General features: G+C 42.2%; 1 protein-coding gene across 2 annotated transcripts in view; it reads right to left on the bottom strand.

Moving 5' to 3' along the window:
• Positions 1 to 7,452: 7,452 nt before the first annotated feature.
• The window catches only part of LOC134224637 (bestrophin-4-like), a 98,520-nt gene continuing 94,870 nt past the window's right edge, over positions 7,453 to 11,102 (bottom strand). For both annotated transcript variants that reach the window (XM_062704094.1, XM_062704095.1), the window contains exon 6: positions 7,453 to 9,142. In XM_062704094.1, coding sequence (XP_062560078.1) covers positions 8,228 to 9,142 — 915 coding nt within the window. In that variant the 3' untranslated portion in view covers positions 7,453 to 8,227. The remainder of the gene's footprint in view (positions 9,143 to 11,102) is intronic.

Below are 11,102 nucleotides of genomic sequence, written 5' to 3'. Positions count from 1 at the left end.
GACTTGGCGAGCGTGGGTGCATTCGAGGATGGAGAGATGCGGCCTTGAACCGTGTATTTGGCGTCAAATTGTTGATTCAGTGTTATCTGTTTAAATGTAAACTAAATAAATGAAATGAAAAGTTGTTTAGCAGAGCCTGCTTTACACCATACTATGTTGATAGTATTGCCGGGATTCAGATCGGCGCTATTGGCATGAGTTAGAATGGAAAATGATTGATCGCGAAAATGATTTCGAAACGAAAAGCCTTACATAGTGGTGTTGATGTGCTAAAAGGTGCGATTTGCAAGGTCCAGGCATAGGAGTCGTCTTTCTGGTGTCAATCGTTGTCACTCGTTGGTCGTTGGAAAATAAGCCGACGGAGAACGAACGCAAATAATAAAAAGGTGATAAATCAATAGTTCAAAAACAAAGACGCACAAAAAATCAATATTTTTGCAGAAAACAACTGAACCTTTACGCCTTAACTTAGGGGCTGTGGTATATGCGTGGACAGGTTTTAATCAGTTTCAGATACCCTCCCTATCGTGGACTATTCTTCATATAAATTTTCAAAAATGTGTATGAACCGTGGACAGTCGACATACCCCCCCCCTCCCCCGAAATTGTCCACGTAGGATATGGACAGCCCTTTAACAGAACGTATATAGAAAACTGGTCCCTCCATAATCTTGCAGAAACTTGTTCATGTGCTTGTTGTATTATTTATTTGAACCCTGGCTTCAGATTCCCTAGTCTGATCCGGCCAATTTACCAGAGGATACGATGGGATAGGATTCCTCGTCGAATGCAACTTTCTGCGAGCAAATCAGATGGAGGTAAAAGAGTTACAGTGAACTCTCCCTTATTCGATATTGCAGGGACCATCGAGTTAGAGAGATATCGAGATAGGAAACACATTTATATTCGGCCGAATGCCGTTTGACTGAAAAGTTTAAATTTGTTTCCTTATTAAGTGAAGTGAGAAGTGAGATGTTTGAGGTGAATGATGAACAGCGAGAACTAAATAATGAGAAATGAAATGTTCGAAATGAGTACAGAGTAGAGAGAAGTGAGTACTGGGAATCGGAATTTAGTATTGAGTACATAGTGAGATGTATGCTGTAACATATGAGTAGTGGGAAGTGAGAAATAAGAAGTGAGAAGAAAGTGGGGAGAAGTGAGTTGTGATAGTTGCGAAGTGAGAAGAAGTATGCGACTAGTGAGAAAAAGAGAAACAAGGAATGAGAAGGAGAAAGGATAATTATGGGGTGAGAAGCGAGATGTTAAGCAGTGAGAAGTGAGAGGAGAGATATAAGACAGTAGAAGGAAGAGAAAAAAAAGAAGTTAAAAGAAAGAATATCGTTTTTCATTTCTTGTTCCTCGGTCCTCGCTTCTAACTTCTGATTACTCCCTTCTCATAACTGACTCCTCACTCCTAATTTCTCACTTTTCACTTCTCACTACTTACTTCTTACCTCTCTCTTCGCACATTTGGCTTCTCATTTCCCTTTTCCCACAACTCACCTCTCACTTTGTACTTGGCACTTTGCACTTCTCACTATTAATTTCACACCTCTTATCTCCCACATCTCATTTCCCACTTCTTACCTCTCACTTATAACTTCTTATATCTCACTTCTGACTTCTCATTTCTCATTCATCACTTTTCACTTCTCACTATTCGCTTCGATCTTCGTACTCTAAACTTCTCACTTCTCACCTCTCATTTCTCACTTCCCACTACTCACCACTCACTTCTTACTTATCATTTCTCACTTTACTTTTCACACTTTGAATTTCTCACTTCTCACTTATAACTTTTCATTTCTCACTATTAATTTCTCACTTCGCACTTCGCGCATCTCACTTTTCACTTCGCACATATCACTTCTCATTTTTCACTTTTCACTTCTCACATATAACTTCTTATATCTCACTTCTGGCTTCTCATTCCTCACTTCTACCTTCTAACTTTTCACCTCTAACTTCTAACTTTTCACTTCTCACTTCTCCCTTCATACTTTTCACTTCTCATAACACTCTTCGCACTCCGAATTTCTCACTTCTTACTCTGTATTTTCTACTACTAGTGTATTTCTCACTTACTTCAAACTTCTCACTTCTCATTTCTCACTTCTCACTTTCCATCTCTCACTTTTAATTTCTCATTTCTAACTTTTCCTCTCTCACTTCTCATATCTCACGTCTCATATCTCACTTCTCATTCTTCACTTCTAACTTCTTATTTCTCATATCTCATTTCTCACTTCTCGCTTATCACTTTTCACTTCTAACTTCTAACTATGTCGTGCATGTACTGTTTCTGACAACATCGAGTTAGCGAGGTGAAAATGCTTTGGAAAATTACTTCGACTTAGAGAATATTGAGTAAGGGAGATATCGACTTACGGAGGCCGCGCAATATGCTAGATTCAAGGGACTTTGAATTTCATCGAGTTAGAGAAAATATCGAGTTACAGAATATCGAGTTAGGGAGAGTTCACTGTAGTATGAAGATAAGTATCCAAAAATTGGCGAGACTTTTTTACGCGTTATTGTATAAAAAGTTGTAGTCTAGAACTGGTTTATCATGCTAAATTTTACACTAATTAAGAAAAAAATATATAAAAGGATGTATTTTAGCCATAACCTACGAGCCCATAGTTCCGGCCAATTTTTAATAAGAAACAGAATTTCCCGTCGAAACTTGTTGCGAGTTAAGGATTGGTTCCAGAAAAATGAGCGATACTTTTTGCGCACAAACATATATACATGGAGATGGCCATATCTCTGAGTATATCTGACGGATTTTCAATATACAATCAACATCGGTCGGCATATTAGTTCTAGTTTTGGAGAAAGCATGAAATATTACATCTCCGGTGCCCGAGAATCGATCTAAGATTTTGAGTAAGAACAGAATACTAGAATAATTTTCGCGTCCTATGGTCTCGATTTTATTGAAATCGGACTATTCTAAGCAAAAGTTATATGCTGATTTGAATTTCGACAAAATTTTGTCTATCTTAACCTTTTTGCCTCCCCTTGTACTTGCCATTGTACTTCGCTATATTTTTCAACTCACAAAATATAGATATTCACTTGGATATTCACTAATTTTAATAATAAATTTTTATTCTATAAACACAACAGCTGCAAAAGTAAACACTACACTAAACAAATGTAATCTATCATCCATAATCCCGATTAAATCGGTATATAAACACTGCTTAATCTGTCGATTGATACGTCGATCTAGATGATGTCTATGTGCCAGCCGATTAAATAGGTTGAAAATACAAATGATTTGGATGGCACCAGATTTAGTTGGTATTTATGAAGGTTGATTTTTACGACACCCGATTTCGTCGGTGGTAAAAACAGTTGGTTTCGTCGACACCAAGGTCAGCACCCGATTTCGTCGGCGATAAAAACAGTTGATTTCGTCGGCACCCGACTTCGTCGGTGTACCAGCAAATTTCCCATCTGTCAAATGTTTTATGGGGTATTTTTACACGGATTTATTTTTACACGGAACGCATCCCCCATATTAACAAAGAGCCAATGACTTTTTTTACACGGATATTTTTTGCACGGCTTTTTTTACACGGTTTCTCGAAATAACACGGATTTTTTTTGCACGGATTCTTCAAATAACACGGATTATTTTTACACGGTTTCTCGAAATAACACGGATTATTTTTACACGGATTTTTTTCACACGGCACGCATCCCCCGTGTAAAAAAAGAATCGCGTGTAATCGGCAAAGACCTAGGCGACGAATAAAGAATCACGATTGGAAGCTTGGAACATGCAACTGCAAATCGTTAGGTTTGGCAAGTTGCGACAGGATGATCTACGATGAATTACATCTCCGCAACTTCGACGTCGTGGCGCTACAGGATATTTGCTGGACAGGACAGAAAGTGTGGAAAAGCGGGCATCGAACGGCTACCTTCTACCAAAGCTGTGGCACCACCAACGAGCTGGGAACCGGCTTCATAGTGCTGGGTAAGATGCTCCAACGTGTGATTGGGTGGCAGCCAATCAACGCAAGGATGTGCAAGCTGAGGATAAAAGGCCGTTTTTTCAACTATAGCATCATCAACGTGCACTGCCCACACGAAGGGAGACACGACGACGAGAAAGAAGAGTTCTACGCACAGCTGGTGGAGCAGACATACGATGGATGCCCACTGCGGGACGTCAAAATCGTCATCGGCGACATGAACGCACAGGTAGGAAAAAAGGAAATGTATAGACCGGTCATCAAACCGGATAGTCTGCACACCGTATCGAATGACAACGGCCAACGATGCATGAACTTCGCAGCCTCCCGCGTAATGGTAGTCCGAAGCACCTTCTTTGCCCGTAAAAATATCCACAAGGCCACATATCACCTAACCCAGAAACGGAAAACCAAATCGACCACGTTATAATCGACGCTTAATTCTTCTCCGACATCACGAACATCCGCACTTACCGCAGTGCGAATATTGAATCCGACCACTACCTCGTTGCAGTATGCCTGCGCTCAAAACTCTCGACGGTGTACAACACGCGTCGTAGTCGGACGCCGCGGCTTAATAGTGGGCGGCTACAAGACGGTAGACTAGCCCAATAATACGCGCAGCAGCTGGAAGTGGCACTCCCAACGGAAGAGCAGCTAGGCGTAGCGTCTCTTGACGATGGCTGGAGAGATATTCGATCCGCCATTGATAGCCCCCCAACCGCTGCACTTGACACGGTACCCCCGGGCCAGAGAAACGACTGGTATGACGGCGAATGTGAGCAGTTAGTGGAAGAGAAGAATGCAGCATGGAGGAGGTTGCTGCAACGCCGCACGAGGGCGAACGTGGCACGATATAAACGGGCGCGGAACAGACAAAACTCGATTTTGCGGAGGAAAAAGCGCCAGCAGGAAGATCGAGACCGTGAAGGGACGGAGCAACTGTACCGCGCTAATAACGCACGAAAGTTCTATGAGAAGCTGAACCGTTCACGTAAGGGCCACGTGCCACAGCCTGATATGTGTAAGGACATAAACGGGAACCTTCTTACGAACGAGCGTGAGATGATCCAAAGATGGCGGCAGCACTACGAAGAGCACCTGAATGGCGATGTGGCAGACGAAGATGCCGGTATGGTGATGGATCTGGAAGAACGCGCGCAGGACATAATTTTACCGGCTCCGGATCTCCAGGAAATCCAGGAGGAGATTGGCCAGCTGATGAACAACAAAGCCCCTGGGGTTGACTAAGTACCAGGAGAGCTATTTAAACACGGTGGTGAGGCATTGGCTGGAGTGCTGCACTGGGTCATTACCAACATTTGGGAAGAGGAAGTTTTGCCGCAGGAGTGTATGGAAGGTGTCGTGTGTCCCATCTACAAAAAGGGCGATAAGCTGGATTGTAGAAACTACCGCGCAATCACATTGCTGAATGCCGCCTACAAGGTACTCTTCCAAATTTTATGCCGCCGACTAACACAAATTGCAAGACAGCTCGTGGGGCAGTATCAGGCGGCATTTACGGGTGAACGCTCTACCACAGATCAGGTGTTCGCCGTACGCCAGGTATTGCAGAAATGCCGCGAATACAACGTGCCCACACATCATCTATTTATCGACTTCAAAGCCGCATATGATACAATCGATCGGGACCAGCTATGGCAGCTAATGCACGATGGATAAACTGATCAAGGCGACGATGGATCGGGTGATGTGCGTAGTTCGAGTTTCAGCGGCATTCTCGAGTCCCTTCGAAACCCGCAGAGGCTTACGGCAAGGTGATGGTCTTTCGTGTCTGCTATTCAACATCGCTTTGGAGGGAGTAATACGAAGGGCAGGGATTGACACGAGTGATACGATTTTCACGAAGTCCGTCCAGTTATTTGGTTTCGCCGACGACATTGATATCATGGCACGTAACTTTGAGAGGATGGAGGAAGCCTACATCAGTCTGAAAAGCGAAGCTAAACGGATTGGACTAGTCATCAACACGTCGAAGACGAAGTCCATGATAGGAAGAGGCTCAAGAGAGGTCAATGTAAGCCACCCACGACGATACCGAAAACGATACCAGCAGAGAAATTTGAAGACGCATAGTGGCTGGAAATCGTACGTACTTTGGACTCCGCAAGACTCCGCTCCGATCGAATAGAGTTCGCCGCCGTACCTATCTACAAAACGCTTATTAGACCGGTAGTTCTCTACGGACACGAGACCTGGACGATGCTCGTGGAGGACCAACGCGCACTGGGAGTTTTCGAAAGGAAAGTGTTGCGTACCATCTATGGTGGGGTGCAGATGGCGGACGGTACGTGGAGGAGGCGAATGAACCACGAGTTGCATTAGCTGTTGGGAGAACCATCCATCGCGAAAATCGGAAGACTGCGATGGGCCGGGCACGTAGCAAGGTGGATCGATCAGGTGGAGGACGATTTGCGGACCCTTCGCAGACTGCGTGGTTGGCGAAGTGCAGCCATGGACCGAGCTGAATAGAGAAGACTTTCATGTGCAGCACAGGCCACTCCGGCATTAGTCTGATGGTAGTAATTTGCCAAATTTTGGGAGTGCATCAATCTTATTCTTCAGGCCGGTTCACATTGCATTACTTTTGTGATGTTTTGGTTTCAATTTTTGTAATAGAGGCGTCAAAAAAATGGGTTCTTTGGCAAGTTGACCCTATTAGGCCAAATAATCGACTGCGACAATAAAATGAGTTTATTTGTTTGTTGGGAAGGATTTAGAGCAGAAAAAAGGTGGCTAAGGACTTCTGGCTATGGCAGATAATGGTTGAGCACGGATTGAGCGCAGAGGATTACGGCAAGGTGTTGGTCTTTCTTGTTTGCTATTCATCATCGTTCTGGAAAGAGTCATACGAAGGGTAGGGCTGGACACAAACTCCGGTCAGCTATTAGGTTTCGACGTCACGCAACTTTGAGAAGATGGAGGAATGGCGAAATCGAACCAAACTGACTATCTACAAAACGCCCATTAAACCTAGAATCCTCTACGTACAGGAGACCTGGACGATGCTCGTGGAGGACTAACGCGCACTTTGAGTTTCGAAAGGAAAGTGGTTTGTACCATTTATGGTATGGTGAATGGACCACGAGTTGAAATTTCGTTTACTACTCTACGTTACCCGGCCAACATAGGTTTATATTACCGGTTTTGTGAATCAGTTGGACACGGGAGTGTCTGGGAACTGCATACAGAACTAAATGATTCGATAGAACTACAAACATCACCCGATCTATCGTCGCCATGACCAATCTTGCCAGTTTATTCGGAAAACCGTGTTCGTGCTATTGTGCCTAATTTAGCTTTGAGATCGATGAACAGATGATATTTTTATTACAGAAATTTTGTTAAGATGACTTCCTAATACTTGTCGACGAGGCAATGCAATGCAATCATAGTAGTGAAACGGATACGTTTTTAGAAGTTTTAAACCAGCAACACCTTACATGTATTTGTCTTTTATTTGTCTTTCAATAGTAATTTTTTATTTTGTAAGTTTGTAATGCGTTTCGATTCCAAAGTCAAATACGCATAAAACTCCTCTAAGACGAATGCTACTTACTTGTATGCATTTAAAGCTGCAAATATGCAATATTTTAGTCGTTCGTTTTTATGTACACTGATGTAAAATATTTATATATGTTCCGCTAAAGTATCTTTAAGTGATTGATAGCTAAAAACGACAAACCGAAATAATATCGCATGCGACCAATAATTACCATCAATATCGATACATATTTGATTTGTTCGAAAGGCATCTTAAATTGTAATACTTTTTCTTTTAAAGCCACGCAGTTATTGTTTTATTTTTAATTCTTCTCAAAATAACTACTGTTGTGCCTAGGTTTATACATGTTTATGCTAAATATCACTGAGTTCGTGTTTTGTAGTGTTCCGTTTTCACATCGAGAACATGTGCGAGTTAAAATGTGTAGACGAAGAAAAAAAAATTCTTTCCAGCAGCAGTAGTATTAAGTGGTTAATTTTATAAACTAATGTTTGTGCTTAGGGTGATAAAATGAGAAACTATTTAACTGATAGAATACTGGTCCGGAAAGCTCACTTCGTAGTGATTGTCAAAATTTAAAACTTGAATATAAATTAATCACTCAATGCCAATGCCAGCCTGGAACAAAAAGATTCACAAATTTCTCCTAGTACTAGCTCCCGTCCGTTAGATTGACCACGATCACGTTGTCATCTTCAGAGACGTAGAATCATAAGGTGGTGTCGGCTTGGTCGGGTGGGGCTGGAACCCCGGAATGTCGGCGAGTGTCGGGTGTATCGCTGCCAGATGGGCCAGCCTCTTGTTGCTGTTGCTGTTCAGCCGCCGTTTTGGTTAGTTTTTCCATCAAAATATCGGTATCCACAGGAGCGAGTCCACTGACCGATCTCGCTAAGATGGCCTTTTGACGGTCAGCCCGTTCTTTCTCACGTGCCTGTCGTAACTTTTCAAAATCATCTGTTTCACTCATGTCTCCATCTGGACCAGCATCCAAACGGTCATCAATCGTTTTCTGCGATTCTTTGCTGCCCATGAAATCGGGGTCTTCTTTATGGCTGTTGATAGGGACGAACGACGTTTCGAACCGATGTCCTACTGGCGCGGATGCGCTAAGCAAGGCATCTACGCCACCTGGCGGGAAAATTTCCGTGGATTCGTATTGGCCATGTGCCACCGCTGATTGAGTTCTCTTGTAGGCTGATTGAGGAACATCTACCGGTTCGGTGGGCCTCGGGGGGCCCTGTTCCCACAGGCTAGCAGCCATGGGCCGAGCATCGTTCTTGCCTGTCACCGACGTGATAGTCATTTGCTGTTCATCAACTTCCTCGATCACTTGGTCGGTGATGCGAACACTTCCTCGATCGGGCACTCTTGGCCCAAGATTGGAGGAACTGGCCGATCCCGGGAATTTGAACGGCCCGGTTTGGGATTCAGGCGTAGCACTTTGTGGCCTACTTACGCTGTTGTTTTCATCCTTACTGAAAAACCGTTTCAAGGCCGACGCCACAGTGTTGACACGGGTCATGGTGTTCACCACGCTGCCAAGACTATTAGTGGATGGGCCAGTTCGATGGAATGGTTTGTTGTCGTATGCCGAAAAATGGATTCCACTTGCAGCATCATCGCCCTGTGGAAAAAATGAACAGGATTAGTGACAGTTCGAAGCATATTATCTTGTATTAAAATTAAACGCAACCCACGCGCTAGAGAATGTTCTGGAAGCTTTTCTATTTCTACAATATAGTACACATTACAGACTATAGAAGCTTAACAATGGCTCGTAACTTGGAAAATTTAGCGTCATTACTTAACTATTGAAAATTATATAACACAGTAGTATTGTTAAAAGCGTGGGGGAGGGGGCTTATATATGATATTAATTATCATTTTTAATGACGTTAACCTTTCGAGCTCTTGTCGTATGCGTCGTATGTGATATTTTTCTATGTTGATATTAGGTACACTGTGTCTAATATATTCTGATAATTCCACATCAGTAACCAGAAAGAGGTAGGAAAGAAGAATGGTCCAGATTTGTAGGGAAGAAGCTCTAGATGAGGGCTTTTGAATACACCAAAGGCGAGACACAGAGTAGACTGTAAAAAATAACAACCATGTGAACCATATAGGCTTACATTTATTTAAGTATGTAAATGTATTTTCTATATCTTATTCTTATCTCAAATAAGACTAGAAATCCAAAACGGTATCAATTGAAGAATATATGAGTTACTATTCCAAGGAAAGCCAATTATAGCCTCAAGTACATTAAGCCAGTTAGAGGCTAAACAGGAGTGTTACAAAAACACTAGAGACGAAACAATGAGTTTGCTGTACAATTATTTATTTTGAAGTATATGCATGTAGCTTTATTATTTAGCCTTGATTCAAGACTAAAGGTTCCAAAGTGGTATCAATTGAATAACGTCAAATGCGAAGCATGGAATACATATTGCTTTAGTGAATCTATAGAGGTGACCATTTAACCTTCCTACTACAGTGCTCAACAAAACTCACACTTACGGTATCCGGGCCATATTGACCCGGATTTGACTTTGCAATATTTCAGGCATTTTTTAGCCAAATTCACCTGTATTTATGTTAAAGTTATGTTAAAGTTCTCCAAATTATTCTGGAGTTCAGACGAATTGGCGTAGCAGGTCAGCTGGGCTCACTACAAAGCCAACAGCAACCTATAGTGTCCATACAGCCCCGCCCCTTAGAGGTCATGCCCATGATTTACGATTTACATATGTTCAAACCGTATGCTCTATATTCTGGAGTTAGACGAATTGGTCTACCAAGACAACAGGACTCGATACAAAGTCAATAGCAACCCATGGGGTCCATACATGCCTTTAGATCCCATGTGTATTATTTAAGATTTGGATATGTCTAAACCGGATGTTAAAAGCTTTCCAAATTATTCTGGAGTTTAGACGAATTGGTCTACCAATACGAAGACATTAGCAATCCATGGTGTTTATACAGGCCGTTATAGGTCATGCACATGGTTTACGATCTAGATAAGTCCAACTCGTATTTTCTAAGTTCTCCATATCATTCTGGAGCTCAGATCAATTGGTCTACCAAGTCAACTGGGCTCAATAGCAACCCATGGTGCCCATACAGGCCATGTGCATGGTTTACGATCTATATATGTCCAAACCGGATGTTCTAAGTTCTCCAAATCATTGGTCTACCAGGTCAACTAGGCTCAATTCAAAGACATTGGCAATCCATGGTGTTTATACAGGCCATTAGAGGCCATGTGTATGATTTATGATCTAGTTATGTTGAAACCAGATGTTGCACCTGTGTGCAGAATAACAGCAGCGGATGCCGTTTTTCATACAAAGTGGTCAACTTTGACAAGCTCTAACTTTGTACCCCGATAACCGATTGAGTTGAACTTGCAGTGAACTAGAAATATGTTGAAATTTACGCATACCAAGTATCATTTTTCTAATAACGCGTTCAAAAATTACTAGTGCGAAATTGTTCAAAATAATAGCAGTTTTTATTTTTGATATATTGACCAATTCAAATGTCAAATTCCGCAATTTGTATTTTTTTTATTATTGTAT

The sequence above is a fragment of the Armigeres subalbatus genome, chromosome 3, assembly GCF_024139115.2.
Source record: "Armigeres subalbatus isolate Guangzhou_Male chromosome 3, GZ_Asu_2, whole genome shotgun sequence".
Lineage (NCBI taxonomy): Eukaryota > Metazoa > Arthropoda > Insecta > Diptera > Culicidae > Armigeres > Armigeres subalbatus.
This window is presented reverse-complemented; position numbering and strand designations above follow the sequence as displayed.